General features: G+C 40.7%; 1 protein-coding gene across 7 annotated transcripts in view; it reads left to right on the top strand.

Annotated features, from left to right (window-relative positions):
• Positions 1-16563, top strand: part of ACO1 (aconitase 1) — a 792824-nt gene that overhangs the window by 199462 nt on the left and 576799 nt on the right. For all 7 annotated transcript variants that reach the window (XM_069625992.1, XM_069625995.1, XM_069625996.1 and 4 more), the window contains exon 4: positions 15929-16066. In XM_069625992.1, coding sequence (XP_069482093.1) covers positions 15929-16066 — 138 coding nt within the window. The remainder of the gene's footprint in view (positions 1-15928; positions 16067-16563) is intronic.

Consider the following 16563-nt stretch of genomic DNA (forward strand, 5'->3'; position numbering starts at 1 on the left):
TACTCCATGTACACCATATTCTCATATACTCAATGTACAGCATATTCTCATTTTTATTTTATTCAAAAATTCTACACCACTATCAACAGTCCTATGCATTTTTACCTCTGTAATTAGCACATAACATAGAATTGTTTCCAAATGTAAACGTTCGTAGTGCATGTTTTCAATGCATGTTTGCCTTGGGTGCCTTTTTTTTTTTTTAAATAAAGTACATTGGTTTTTATTATCAAAGCAATATGTTTGATTTAATCACTGTGATACTTTTTTTTAATAGTCTTTATTTATACTTCTTTAACAGATCATAGGGATAATCCAGCAATGCAGTCTTGTTTTGGTTTGCACTAATAGGAGCCATGCTAAAGGTCAAGAGTAAAGTCCTGCATGTATTTCCAAAGAATTTAAATTTAACAAGAAAATTACTCTTGATCTGTGGATTTCCAGTGCCCGAAATTGAAAGCAAAGCCAAGGATGTCTTGGATGACGTGAGGGGCAATCTATTCCACGTCTGCAGCATGCACTTCTCAGAAGATATGTACGAACAATCACAGTACACGAAAAAGCATCACCCCAGACACCTTCGCAAATTACTCCCCAATGCATTTCCAACTGAATTTCAGCACACGCTGACTCAGGTGAGTAGTGAACGCTGAATTATTTTAATGTATTTTTACCATTTTATAAATGTGCCTGTATAATGTCTTTATTAATGACCACTCAATATATTGAAATAGTCTGTGAACAGATAACATAATGAACGTTTTTCAGTTTTTGGGGAATATTTCGATTGATATTTTATTAAACATGTTTCCTTTATGACACAATCTACTGTGGTTTGTACATTTTGAACTTTAATTACTTTGTGTAGCCCTACTTTAGAGATACTCAAAGTTCCACTGCGTCCTTTAAAAACAAGGAATTCTTTGAAAATTACCACATCTGTCTTTGCATAGACTGCACTTATGGAATTAGGCCGTTACCATGGCGGAAACCACAGACACCTCCAACATCCTAGTGGTGAGGCCAAGCAACTTGCACACAAACTCTTTATTTAAATAGTTTTTGTTGTCTAAATTATAATGGTAATGTCTGTTTTCTATTGAACAATGGTATGAATATATACATCGATTTTAAAAGACTGCAATGCTACATCGACCATTATTCCAGAGTCGTCAACGACCTTGCTCACCTTTCAAGTAATCTTTTTAGAATATTCCTTCAGATGCAACTATACAAAATATGGATTTGTTCAACTTAATACATATTGATTATTGTTATGTATAATATCTTTTGATACTGACTGGCTTGTAGGCTCTTCTGTCAATATCAACCATCTTTTCCATGCATTTTATTTTGATGTTGCATCTTTATTTTTACAATTGCTTTCATAAAGGCGGAGCCTGGAACTTCAACGTACTATTCGTCTGCAACTGGTCTGGAGGATGAGGTCTGAGAAGTGATAATTTATTGTTTGACAATATATTTTTTACAATTGACATAAAAAATATTTTCGATAATTTGCAATACCGTCAACAAATTGCAAAGCATTCCATCCACAACCTTTATGTATTTATCACAGAATCGCATGCAAAAATGGAAGTAAACCTTCAGACAACTGTATTTTGTCACTGAATAACATAGACCCTTTCACCATATGAATGGTGTATGTTTTTCTTTATAAACTTTAGCTGCTTAGCGAAAAACTGAATAGTTGAAACAAAGTAACATTAAAATGCATTAAACGGGACACAATTTAATCGATGTTTTGCAGGATCTCTCACTAACTCCTTGCAACAACTCTGAAGGAGGTTTTAAGGTACAAATGTCTTTTTAAAATGTTACATACACAGTGTTCGACTAATACTAATTCATACATTTTAATGGGACGATTAACCATATCTTTTTACATAGTTTAACTTGTATTGTAAGGAAGACTATCATTAAATCCACTTTTTCTCAAGATGTACTTTGTGAGGTCAAAGATTTTAACATTCAATTGTTTAACAATGTTATCGATGTTCTTCGAATTTATGTACAAGGAATGTACTACTGAAGCGGGCGAAATTGAAGAGCACATAGACAAGGGGTATACATAAGATTGTAAAATATCAGTAATCCATTTTAATTGTAATGTAATATTTAATATGTTGTAATGGTTTCCATAGTGACAGCTTGATATGTATCTGTAGGTATATATGATTCTTTAACTGGAAGAGCAAATATCAAGGTTTATACAATTTTAAAATGCTGTTTTTCAACTTGGTCTGGTGGTCGGCAAATCCAGTTTGACAGTTTCAAGGAAAATTGTATCGGTGATATGAAGGTATCAGTTATTTCATTGATATTACATTTTCATGTTGTAATTCACATGTTCTGTATGTGTGCTATAAGTTAAGCTTTTTTTCTCTTCGATTAGAGGCCTAGGAAGAAGAGTAGCATAAAGACTCAGACATTTACACAAACTAACAATGTTAATTGCCAAAACATTGTCACTTGGGAACAGCTACATTTTGAGGCTGCTCAGCACGGTCCTCGTAAGATTCAGGGTTGTGATGCTGATGTCCAGTGGCCGGAATTTGAATTGAATGTCAGCAGTGAACCATGGAAAGTAACCCTGGATCCATTGTTGCTGCACACAACGTCACCCAGATTAAACAGACCACACAGAAGATGTTTCAGAATTGCTTGCAGAACCGCTCACCCTATCCACACCCTCTAAATAAAATGCTATCTAAGAAACAGACGATGTCCCTGTTTCTCCAATAATTGTCGACAAATCAGAAACATCCCACCCAGAAATAACTGAAGCATCTTCGCTTCTGATTGATGATTGTGCTTGTGATGTGGACTTCACTCTAGTGTTGAGGGCTTATCCACCACCATGCAATCGCAAAGCAGTATACTTCAGGACGATTGGCTATTAAAGGAACCAAAATGCATTGTATTCAACTGCTGCCTGATTGAGATTATGAAAATGATTAAAGGTGATCATAAATTTCATAGGAGGATTTGTGGGGAGCCATTAGTGAAGTTTACTCATGTAGTCGAAGGCACTGACCTGAAGATGAAGGGTAGCTGTGTATACCATCAGAACTCATTTTCATGGTCTGCTCAAACTATACTTGGAAAAGTGCCTGCTGGAAATGTACTCTGTTCATCTGCTTTGTTGTTTAGCGGATTAACATACAGTACAGTTTCATGTTTTTCTAACTTTGTGGGACTCTAGATCCTTAAAAAAAAAAAAAACAGTACAACAAATATCAGAATTATTTCTTGTTGCCTGCTATTAGCCAGACATGGACACTCATACAGATGTCAATGCTCTCGCTGGCAAAAGACTCTGGCTTGTCGGTGATGGACAGTGTGACAGTCCAGGTTTTTTTGTTAAATACTGCACTTTCCACTTCCAAGACATGGAAACCAAAAAATAGTGACTTCAGTCATCGTGCAAGTATCTGAATTTACATCTTTGTTGCCATGGAAAAATATGGTTTCATTAAATCCATTCAACTTCTGCAATCCAGAGGAATGCAAATAGACCTGATGGCCATTGAAACTTACATCTCAGTGGCTAAGGCCATGCAAGAGCAGTTCCCAGACATAAAGCATCAATATGATCTATTAATTACAGCTGCTGGAAAAGAAAAGGCTACACAAAACATTTTAAATTGGTCAGTCTATCAACCATTTTTGGTGGATCTCAAATACTTTTGATGGGTCTGCAGATATTCTGCTTGAAAAAATGGCGTTCATTGATGCACCATTGTTCTAACATGCACTCAACCGTACAAATGTGCACATGGACAACTAAGCAAGGAGCAGGAGCATAAGAAAAGGTGGTTTGTTCCAGGCTCCCCTCCTCGCACAGCACTTGAGAAGATTGTGTACGACAAAACGCTTTCAAGAGACAAGAGGAGACTCGGAGTTCTGCCACACTGGAGATGTTCCATAATATGTGCCTAAAGTACAGGCCTAAAAGGTTGCAATTTGGCATATACGATATAGAGGCCAGAACAAGACTGGCTGTATTAGCACACAACAAGCACGTTGTAAGGTAACCAGCATAAACTGCAGGAATGTTCGAGATGCCTCGTTACGGGTTTATCAAAATAAGTAAACAGTGGGTGGCAAAGCCAATCTTCCTGCAGATGTATTTTGAATTTGTGAAAGATCTGACATTGAAGGTACTGGCCATGCAAAGGCATGGAATTGATACAGATTTTGTTTCCAGGGCCCAGTCTATGCCACAGAACATTGCAAAAAATGTTTGCCCTCCCAAACTGGAACTTGTTGAAAGGTTGACTTCCAGATTCAAATATGTGGCTTTCTTCACATAACAGACAGTTTCAAGCTTCTGCACAGCGTTTGGAAACTGATTTCATTTGCAATAAATGGAATAGTAGGTTGCTTGAGATGTCATTGTTAAATAATGTAGTCATGTGTTGCACCAAATCCAAAATCGTAACACAATCTTTAACCTGGTCCTTGCTGGCCGCCCCCTAGATATTGTAGGAGTACATCTATTTGGTCGTTAATAGAAATGAACAGGCAGCAGATCTTCTTTACTTGGCTTCTATCAAGATCAAAATGTGCACAGTTGCATCTCAAGCCAAAATGATACATGCCAAGTATGGTAAATTCTCCTGCATTGCTCTACTAACCTATTACAATCCAAAAGCTGTACCTCAGATTCTATATGGTGCTGAAACCAGGTCTGTCCTTCCTGAGATCTTCTGACTGAAACTAGAAGGTAAATTCTGGAGACTTCTATGCTTACACAACTCCACACCAATGGCGTTGATTAGATATGAGATGGGCATGATATTGCTGCACTGTTTGTATATATGGAAGTTGTGTATGCTATGCAGAAAACCTATTAGCTAATCATCTCCTTTACATATTAGCCACATATGTATGTTCATCAGAACATATTTATTTTGCTGTGAGACTGTTTTTATCCCATTAGCTGAAGCCGATGTACCAGTTGACCTTTTGCTATAAAATCCCTCCCGTGCCAACAGACATTTTTACAGCATGACTGGATTAAAACATGACAAAAAGGCTAGTCATATGACTTCAAAAATAATCCTTTCGATAACAAACATTTTTGCACAATTGAGGCATATTTAGCAAAATGTCCCTCTCCAGTTCTCAGAAATATTGTTTGAGATTCAAACTCAATTTGTGGCCCACTAAAGAGGTGTTATCCCGATGAAACATCTTTTCCAAAGAACAGAACATTTGTCGGGTTTGTAAAAGTAACTCAACCAGAAACCTTAAACATCTTAACTAAGTGTACTAGCATTAATAAACAACATTGTTTGCACTTGAAAAGACACTTGAAACTTCTCAAGATCCGAGATAATGAATCCTTTTGGCAACAATTTTTTTTTTTTGTACAAGCAGAACTGCAGTGAGAATCGCAACAATTAACTTTTTACAGATGTTAGTGTTAATTGTGTAACATGACACCTTTTTAAAAATGCAATATGCTGACATTCAATTATTACTGGCTAAATTATACATATCTCTTTATTTTCTCTTTGCTCTGCCCATTTAACTAAGCAGGGCTTCTTACATTTTCTTTCATTTCTTTCCTGTTTAACCCACCGCTTTTATATTCGAATTCTGTTTATTTCAGAAAGTGTCTTTCCGGGCATTTTCCTATTGAAGTCTAGGGAAATCCAAGCCTGTCTGCACCTCGCCTAGTCATCTTTGAAAGAATACGTATATGTTGTGGGCCTGATACCATTGAAATGGGAGTAAATATTTTCATATATGGGATATTTGAAAAAATTTCTTTTTCACTGCACAGCTTGTCATTAATATTCAATTTTGTGGCATGTGTTCCAAAAAACGAAACTGTCTGACACGCTGTGAACGCTGGATGAAGGGTTGCATCCTTGAATTCACCGTAGTAACAATTTGAAGGTCAAAATGTGTCGGATATCTTCAATGAAGTGATAAGTTTCACCTTATTTAAAGCTTATGTAGGAATGTTGGTTCCTATTACTGAGATCTGTTTTTCGAAGTAGTTGGTCATCTGTCACATAGGGAGAATGGAAGCACAAGACACAATGTAACCAAAGCTTTAAATATTTATGCAAGTGAGGATGGCAGGTGTACTGTATGCTACATGATTTACGTTGTGATAGATGAATGTTCAATTTGATGCAAATAATAGACATTGTACGTGTTAATTCTAACTTAAATTGATACTTAACATAAATATGTACTGTATATACAATTATAAATTCGGTACTGAAATATATTTTTGCATTTGCGATTTTTCCATAGTTATATATATGCACTTGTAATGGGTACAGTTTACTGGTCAACGGCTTCTTTAACCGCAATTGGACAATGATCAACAATGTATCTGTGATGACCATTATCTGGGACGATCGTCGGACACCAATCTGTCCTTTTGCAGTTGGAGCAATATGGCAACCTATAGGTTCTGAAAACGTGTGGATGTGAAAGTTTTGCATTTGAAATTTTAAACCACTCATTTCTTCTTCTCTGTAATGGAATGCCATGTTCCCCGATTAGAAATCGGTGATGGAAGATCATTTTCTGTGAAGAATGCACAGACTGCTGATAATTGATCGATGAGCGGAATCTGCATTATAAGATCACTGTTAAAAAAAAAAAAAATGAGAACCATGTGATGTTCGCTAGCTATAACCTCTATTAAAAAAAGTTACCCATGTTTTCGCTGACATACCTACCTCTTTTCAGCGTTTTGTCAAAATTACAAGTACCTGTTACGCTCCCAACTATTGCTGTTTTCTTCAAAATAAACTGTTTTTATCTTTTTGCGTCTGTTGTGGATGCGTGTTTATGTTCCTGGTTCTACGCTAGATAACGTTAATATGTTGGTGTTGACTGGGTACACTGCCCACTAACGTCATTAAAATAGGTGGAGCTCATTGTGAGCGTCTAGTGATGTCAGCGGTGGGGCGGGCGATCTGAATTAGTGCTGCAAGGGCACTTGAACTAGGGTGATGGATCAATGGATAAGATTAGCACAAGATGGTGGTACCCAACAGTTGTTTTCGCATATGTTAAAGTGAGGAGAAAACTGGTAATTTGCATTGGAATTTTTTTAATGAACGATTGATGTAAGCTCTAAAATACATGCCTGGTTGATTGGGCCAGTAACATTTCTGACCGAACTACCCCTTTAAGTAAGAATAGACCACTGAGTGTATGCCTTCATGAAAGTGCTACGTAACTCATACCTTCTTTGTAGACTGTGCTGCCAATGTCAACAAGTACATGGTCGAGGGTTAGACATTGTGGAAAGTGACAGCATATGCAAGAGACTGAACTGTTCTCTGCATATGTACATTTCTTTGAAATTAAGGAAACATGCTGTTTTTTTTTTTTAATTCTTTGTTTAAGTTTCATTTGCATATTCCTGTAAGCCAACAACTGTTCTAATTGCTCCATTGACTAAACCTTGTTATGTCAATGTTGCGTTTTAGAATAACTGCAGTCTAGGCACAGTTGGTTTTTCCAGTCCAGCTGTATTTGAGGTACATTTGTCTCAGCTATTTAGTCGTGCTGTTGCTTGTCGACACATAGGGAGTGCCATGCCATGCACTTCTTGTTTGTCTGTGGAGCTGATATGAACTATTCATGCATCTTTTTTTTAGCATTATTACGTTGAATTGGTTACAGCTTGCAAGGATTGGCAATAAGCACATGCATTTTTCTTTTAACTTCTTTATTTATTGCTGACATATGCAATACAATACAAATGCACCATACATATTTCAGTATACACATAGTTCTTTTGTTCTGAGGGGAGAGCACCTCGTCTGGCAAGTAGCAGTCTGGGTCAGATAGTGTGAGTGATCCAGTACTTCAGTTCCAAGGTTGGTAGCCTAACTCGTCATGTGGGCATTCCTCATGGGTCGGGATCCGAGTTGAGTGATTCGTCGTCCGAAGAGTCTGGGGTCGGTGTCAAGTAATTCCGCAATGGGGCCCATATATCATTTGGTCGGCTGGCGGCTGTTAGGTTGCTGGCATATGACTGCTCCATTTCCTGTACGTATACTAGACCCTTCACTCAAGCCTGTCGAGTGGGGGGTGTCTTAGATTTCCAGGCTCTGAGGATATTCCTCTTGGCAACCATACTCGCCACTGCAAAGAGTCGCCGTATTTTGATCGGGATGTTCCCTATATCTCCCAACAGGTATTTCAGAGGGGTGGCCGGGATCTGGAGTCCGATTATATCACTTAACGTTTCGGCCACCTCCGTCCAGAACTGTGTGATTGAGGGGCAGTCCCAATATATGTGAAAGGAGTCTGCCGCTAGGGTCTGGCATTTAGGGCACACTGGCTTCAATTTCTTTTAGTTGACTTAATTGTTCCATTACATCAGGGATTAGATGTGTTTTGTGTATGCAGCTCATGTATTAGTCTACTTTTCAATGATGATTTTGTGTCTTCAGTAAGTAGACCAGTTCTAATGCTTTAAAAAATGTGAGCATATGTTGGATCCTTTTTAAAATGTGGTTATATGTTAGATCTGCAGACTGGGGCAAATTACATCACAGATTGACATTGCCAATGCTGCCAAATGTATTACAGCATTCTTTGTGTCCTAATGTTTTTATGGGTTGTCCTTTCACTGGTAACTGTAGGTCTCCTCCTTTCCTCCAAAGAGTTAATTCAGTTTTTAGGACGTCCTGCATTTTTAGATGAATTAAACCAAACATTAGGTTGGAAACCATGCTTACTTCATCTTCTAGGAGGACTTTCATTTGCCGTAGAATTTTGCGTGCTTCTGCTGACGATTTGTAATATAACTTGTTTAGGGTTTTAATGGGAGGAGGAGTAGCCTGTGTAAAGTTACACCTCCTATGTAGTAAGCGGCTATACCTGTGGGGGCTAGTACAACAGCTGAAAGGTTGCTTGTTTTGGTCTTCTACAAGTGTTCTGGTGGTTTTAATTAAGAAGGTTTTGCAAGAACCAGCTCCACCACTTGCATACAAGAGCAGAGGTGTGTAATTTTTTTACAACTGCAAGTATTTTCATATTTTAGTTTTGTTTGCAGATTTTTGTAAGCCAACAACCGCCAATAGGCATTTGCGAAATAAAGATGCGACTTCCAAATCATTTCCGCATATGAGATGAGGCCTAGCTCATAGTTAATAAATTAAGTCTCTACCAATTTCTCCAAAAGGTTCCTTCAAACGATGCCCACACCTTGTAAGATGTAAAAAGAAACCCCTCTGCACCAAAGATCAAGACCGGAGTCACCTTGGCCTCAAAGCTCCTATTAAGCAGCATAGCTTGAGATGCAATGGAGAGCTTCTTTTTTTTTTTAGGGCCAAGCACCTACGGCCATATAAATCAGCGACTGGGTTTCTATTAGGGGGGTCCGGTCCCAAAAAACTAGCCCCTTTTGAACTTGAAGTGAACAGAGAAAAAAGGGTGGAGAGCGCCCTGAGGGCATTAGAGGAATGCAGGGTGAGCTGTGCTTTCATTGCAAAGGGTAATTTAAATAGCTAGTGTTGCTACACAAGTATCATTTTAATTAGTAAACCTAAAGAATTGAATAGCAAATTGCTACACGACACTGCTTATTTTATGCCTTGCATGTAATAAAGTTCTCCATGCTCTGTAGATATAAATGATAACTTTTCATAGTTAATTAGGCAGGTTTTGAATGTCTTACTAGGCTTCCTTCACAATTTAACACTGAGTTTTTGCCATTTGTCTCATATGGTATTACATTGTTTTTTTTAGGCCTAGAGGCACATGTTTTCTAAAGCAGTACTTCTGTTTTGGTTAGTATGTCAATCATATATATATATATTTTTAAATATTTGCTTTTGGGATATTTCCTGGGTATTGATTCAATTTCTTGATATGATTTAAGTACTCTTTTTCATGATGAAGCTTGATTTAGGTTGAGCCAGAGAATGTTTTCAGATTTCAGATAATTAAATCTACAATTTACTCAATCCCAATTCTTAGGGTAGGCCTAGGAAGGGATCCTTGACCAGGCCGACACTGACCAAAGTCAGGAAAAATTAGTTTAGGAACAGGACTTTACGCCCATCTTACCCAATGGACATTGGAGGGGGTCAGAGACAGGCATGTTAACTTACCCCCCCCCCACCCCCCGACTCGGATTTCTCCAGAGACCACTAGTGATTTTCCAGATTACAATGGGGACAGTCTTCTTTGTTTGGTCCCATCGAGGAAGGCCCAGGGGTCGCTGGTGCAGATGTCACTTCGGTCGAGGTTCTTAGGAATCAGACACCTTCCAGCAGAAGATCCAAATAAGGAAAATATTACTTCTGTAGAGCAGACAACCCCAGAACACCTCCAGGGAGCAAGGAGTATGAGTTGTAATGGGGGTCACCATGGTCTGGAGGCAACAGGTAATCTTTAGTGGATGAACAAAGTAGCTAGCTCAGCAGACCTTCTGTTGATGCAAGAAGGCTGACAATGTAAGAGCAGGTGTCTTGTTAAACAAGTTGAAGATCCTCCAAGTTCCAAGGATGCACTCAGAGCTGCAACTGCTGCTGCGAGGTAGCCCATAAGAGAGCTGGTCAGTCCACCGGTTGGTCCAGGGACACTTTCAAATGCTCGGATCCACAAGCACGGGTCTAGTGGTTGTTGCCACTGGTTCAGGGGTTGAAGCACCGACTAGGGTCTTCTTGAGATCAGGCAGAGATGCAGACTTTTCACTGGGACTTCACTGGAGTTGATGCTAATCAGTTGCTGGGGTTGTTAACGGACTGCTCCTCTTCTTCATAGAGTGATTCGCTTAAACGATATGTCAAATGGCTGCAGCAGGCCTCCTTTTATGCAAGATTTGGGCTGGGAGCTTGTCCAAGCACACCAATGGCAAGTATCTGCACATTCAAACTGGCAGTGACTATCCGTTCATGGATAGTGTTGAGATGGATTTCTAAAATCTGGCCTGTTGGACAGATTTCTGGAGGCCACCCTAGTTATAGTGAACTGGGGAACTCTTGAAGTTCGTTTAGCCAAACCCAATCAAGGGAAGCATGGAGAGTGGTCCAGGCTCAATTTCAGGAGAGGGGAGAGGGGAGTGGGGTCAGGGGCCTACAATGAGTCCACACAGTGAAATATACAATGATTACACTTAGTATGTACACAAATACTATGGACCCAAAAACGCAACAAAATGAATCCAGCAGGTAATACTATCACACAACACTCTAAATTTAAAACGCATATACAGTCACAGTTGGTTAGTGCAATGCTTCCAATTCACCATTACACCTGAAAGGGAAGGCAAGTAAGAAATTGTATAACCAGTCCACAGAATTGGAAGCCCCAACTTTGAGTCCAACCCTATGTTGAATGGGGCCTTATGCCCTAAGGTTCACCATCGGAAGATGGGGTAGCATTAGGTTATGTTCCTGTGGGTGTGAAGATTGTTCCAGAAGACTTACAAAGGGCCTTATAGCTAAGTAAAATACTTATTGACCAAACGGTTAAAGTGGAATGGAATATAAATCAAAGTTGTTAACAAACTTTATAATGGAGGAGAGCGGGGCACCGGTAAGTTTTGCGACTACTCATCCCCCTTATTCCGATTTTTTTTCAAAAAGAACTTGGATGTAGGTTTTTCCACTGTTGGATCCAGTAGAAGATGCCCAGGAGCCAAGAATTTTCCGGCTGGGTCCATGAACTGAGTGCAACCCTTTCCAGCTAAGAAATGCATCAGTGATTGATGCAGGGCTCTTCAGGACACAGTACTAGACCCGGAATTGCCCGTTCCAGCGACAGTCTCTCCACATAAGCGACAGCTGGTGTCTCACCAGTCACAAACAAACAAAGCCTTCCAGAACATGATCCGTCGATGCTTGGACTCTGAAACTTTGCAGGAAGGCGACTTGTAATGCTAGCTGGAGACCCCCAGAGGTTCCGAGCAAAAAGGCAGAATAATGATGCTTCTGGCATGGTAGCCAAATAAGGAGTTGGCCAGTCCCTTTGTGGTCCAGGGACACTTCCGAAGGCTGCAGGATCGTGAAAATGCATAGACTGGTTCAAAGGGTCAAAGCACCAGCGAGGGTTTTCTGAGCTCAGGTAGTCCAGCAGGGCTTAACTGGGACAGCAGCAAAAATGGTCGCTAGGCCTCTTCAGGATTTGTCCTCTGGTCTTCCGTTGCCTGCACAACTACACAGGATACATGCCTCCTTTTGTGATCTGCTGTAACAGCTGCAGGACTCCTTCTGTTTCATGAAAGGGAAGGCATGAAGAAGGCCAAAGAACAAAATTCAAGAGTTCCAGTGCAGGTTCTGAGGATACTAGATGGTAGCCAGACGAAAGCCAGTTGTGCATCAGCCAGTGACCTTCCTGGATTCAGACTTGAATTTTGGCCATAGAACCATACAATCGCAGCCCAGACTAAATCTACTTGAAGATACGGGTTCACTCAGACATGAACGGCTAATCTGTTTTGTAAGTGTAACATTTTTGGACTAGACAGAGCCTTAGTCACCCCACTGCATAAATGAGCTTGCACATCGGACACAAGTTTTTCAAACAATTCAGAGTTTGTATATATTCAGCCTTGTCTTGACGAGTGCTCTCACTGACGCTGTAGTGTGTACCCTGCACAGTAAAATGTATGAATGGTTTTCATGTGTAACCAGTTTCAACATCTCTGTGCAGTGCATGGACCGTGGAAAAACAAAGAAATAATGTGCATAGCTGCTAAGTTTCCCAGTTCCAATGCAGAATCTTTAAGCCAGTCCAGTTTTTTTTGCACTTCATGCTGGAACTTGTAGGCCCACCTTGCAGTGTGAAAATGTTCCAGCATGCAATTGGAAGCAAAAACCAGTACTGGCTCGGTTAGGCAAAGTTTGTATGCAGTGCCCTCTGGGAACACTACATAGATCTATGATAACAGGTATAAGCAAACCAACCTTTGGTATAAGTCTGTACTACAGTTTTGGTAGCATGTTGAGCAGTCAGGCTTATCTCAAGAGGGGAATGTGAGCAGTAATGATTTTACACAGAGGTCTACAATCGCAGGTGTTCAAATAAACTCTTACACTCGGTTTCTTGGAAAAATACTTATTAATTTATCAGTCAGTTATTAAACATTCATTAGAAGGAGGCAATCGTATAGTAAAACACAAATCTACTACAGTACTGTACACTCTACGTTTCTGAATCAGACAAGACCCTTTTGGGATGGCCCAGAGACACAACCTACACCGGCAGGTGACTTTAATAACTAGGGTGCTGTCGACATTAATATCTAACTGTTGCCATTCCGAATACTTTTCAAGAGTAGTAAAAGGCAAAGGTTATCAGAACATAACATAAAAGACTACAATTATTGTTAGACAGTGCAAATATTTTGAGTTCACCAGAAGTTTCAATTCAATAGGCTAGGCCAAAGTCAATGGGCTAAAGTCTTGGATAGGATAAAGCGATTCTGGTAAGTAAACCAAAAAGTCTCTGCACAAGTTGTTAGAAGTAGTTTGTACAAAGAAGAATCCTATGTTTGGTCACAAACTGAATAGGCCTGTGAGTTGCAAAAGTTTCAAGCACTTTCACCGTGAGAGGTAAGTTCTGTCTTGTTCAACAGTACCTTACAATGAAGAAAAAGATGCAGCTGATTACTTGGGTTCCTGGCAGTTCCTGCAGATCTTGCTGTTCCTGGGCCTCAGTCGTGGGGACAAGAGGGGGAGGACGTCAGGGGGCTGCTGCACTGCACTGGGACTGTCAACAGCTTGCAACTGGCAAACTTTCAGTGGCTGTTTAGCTTTTCAGCTACTGCACTGGTAACCACTCTGGTCCTGGCTGTCAAGGTGGACTGTTCTTGCTTCTGAAGTCCTGCACTCGGCTAAAGGGGGTCAGGCTCAGTCGGTCCGATGTCTGAGTCCGGAGGATCTTCCAACCGCTTTAGGCCAGTTTACAAGCAACGCACACGATCTGGTGTCCATCTCCCTGGCTCTATGGTTTCCTGTAGCAACTCTGAGGAAATTCCACCAGCTCCGAGATGGGTGTCCAGGTGGCTTACTTGGGAGTTGATTGGTCCTACCAACTCAAAGGGAGAAGTCGTCCTTTGCAGGGCTTCTATGTCGATGCGAACTTGGCGATTCGGACCTGCAGCAGTGCTTCACCGGGCAAACCAACAGTCCAGGAGTTGCAGCAGCCATCCTCTTCAAGCTCTTCTTCGGTTCCTTCGTCCAGTGGTCGACTCTACCTTCCAAGCCAAAAGACTCTCCTTTTATTCAGTTCTCTCCCATTCATTCCAGCCTAGTTGCGACTCACCCAGCAGGAAAGTCAGCCAGCCAATCGGAGTGCATTTGGGTCTGCTAGGAGACTAAGCACAGGGAGTTTCGGGTACCTCCCACACTTCCTGCCTACCCTAGATACACTGGAACCAGAGGCAGGTGTCACTCCAGAAGCCCGCCAAAGGCGAACGAACAAAGGGACTAAACCTGGTTTGGCACGCAGAGAAAAACTCGAAGGACCTTTCCACAAAGAAATGGTGAAATAAAATGGCGAAAAAAGAAGACCGTGACCTGTTTTAACAAAGGAGGCTTCGGCGCCATCTTCAAAAACATGGCTTCCGCGATTTAATGTTACCGGAGCTACGAATAGTCTGCGGTTGGGAAAAATCATGGCAGTTCGTTGTAAAACTGCCACCAGCCATTCTAAGAGGAAACGGTAACATTTGAATGCTACATGAGTATTTAGACACAGGGGATACTTATTAACCCCTCCAGCACTCTATTGCAAGATAGGGTGTGCTGGCTGTAGGAATTTAAAAGACTAGCAAAGTAAATTTCACTTTACTTACTCTGGGAAACAGTAGTTTATCCCAGAGAAGGTAGTTAAACCTTGGGAAAGCCTGAAAAGCTCCCCTGTGTCACTGCACTGAGGGTGCTGTGTGACACAAATGAAAAGGATGATGCCTATGGAGTTGGTTAAACTCCATAACCAAAGGAAACGCAAGGGTAAAACACATATCAAAATACACGAGAGTGGGATAAAGGGTCACACTCTCTCCAGGTAAAAGAAATCAAGTCCCCAAAATCCAGCCAAGTTGCTGGGGGTCTCTAAGGTGCAGGGAATTAGCAAATTTTTGAGAATTCTCCCTAACAGTCTCGTGGTGTCACGCATGGACTGGGAAACTTGGCAGGGAAGTATGTTATGTGCGCTTAAAGAGGTACACTGTGTAACCTACTGGTTTCGTTCCTTGTGCTCTGAACCAGTTTATGGCGACATTCAAATACGCCACGTGATGCTACAATCAGTGCAAACGTGTCCTGACCGACGATGGTGAGGTAGAGGCACCAGTCAGAATGATGAAACTATTGCATTCGACTACAGCTAGGAGGGAGAGGATGTGTGAAGAGTTAAACGCAGTGTGTGGGTGTTTAGTTAGTTATCACCAATTGACTGCCCTTGGCCAGGCTAATCTACATCACCATTACTTACAAGTACCTGCTCCCCTCTTCTCTCTCTGCCCAAAACAAATCGTTCTGGGATCTCTTTGAGCTATCTCGATCAAGCAGCAACATCTGATTTTGGCCTGCCAATGGCTTTTCTAAGTAGTCTGCTGTGAAAATGTTTCAATTGTTGATTTAAATGTACTCCTGGTGTGATGTAATTGTCTTAACCAAGTGTGAATTGTGTGCCTTCCACAGAAGTCCTGTTAAACATGAATTGACAAAGCTAACATTTTAAGCTTGTGTATAGGTATGAGATGGGTATTTACCAGGTACTGCTAATTACACAAGTTTCCAGCTGTTGCAATCTTATGGGCGGGTAGTACCGTTATGACTGTTATTGGCAAACACCTATCCCATGCCAAAACTGATGGTTTGCTCGTGCTTGTTTAAAATGTTACTTTTCTTGTTTAAATTGGAGCACGGTTTCTAACTGCTTAGTGTTTTCCAATCTCTAGTGGCGTGCCAGCCGTGGTGGATTTTGCTGCTATGCGTGATGCTGTGAAAAAATTGGGAGGAGACCCGGAGAAAATCAATCCCATCTGTCCTGCTGACCTGGTCATTGACCACTCCATACAGGTCGACTTCAACAAAAGGTAAAGTTATCAGACACTCTAAATCTATTTGTTTGTTTATTAATTTCTAATGCGCTCCAGACCCGTGGATAGCAGGGCGCAGCAAAAGAGAATGCGAAGTTTACAATGTTGCAGATTATAGTAATGTACAGGAATCACAGAATAACAAGGTAAATTACACAAAAGTGGTACTGATAACCTGTCCTAGTTCAACAAGGAGAGTAGGAGCAGTATCAGGTGTCGGGACCTGGAGATAGGGTGGGCAAGTGCAGCTAGGGAGGTAGGGTGACTAGTGGTCATTGGAGATGTGTTGGATGGCGTTCCTTCTAAATAGTGGGTATGGTTGATCTACTCTGAGGTTGTTTGGTAGTGAGTTCTGAGTTTTACCAGCCTTCACTGGGAAGCTATTGCCACCAATAGTGGTTAGCTTGAATCTGGCTACTACTAGGCAGTTGGCGTTGGCAACTCTGGTTGGTCTGATAGAAGTTCTTTTGTGTATTTTGTTCATGAGGTAGCTA

This window comes from Ambystoma mexicanum, chromosome 6p (genome assembly GCF_040938575.1).
Source record: "Ambystoma mexicanum isolate Mex_15411 chromosome 6p, UKY_AmexF1_1, whole genome shotgun sequence".
Taxonomy (NCBI): Eukaryota; Metazoa; Chordata; class Amphibia; order Caudata; family Ambystomatidae; genus Ambystoma; species Ambystoma mexicanum.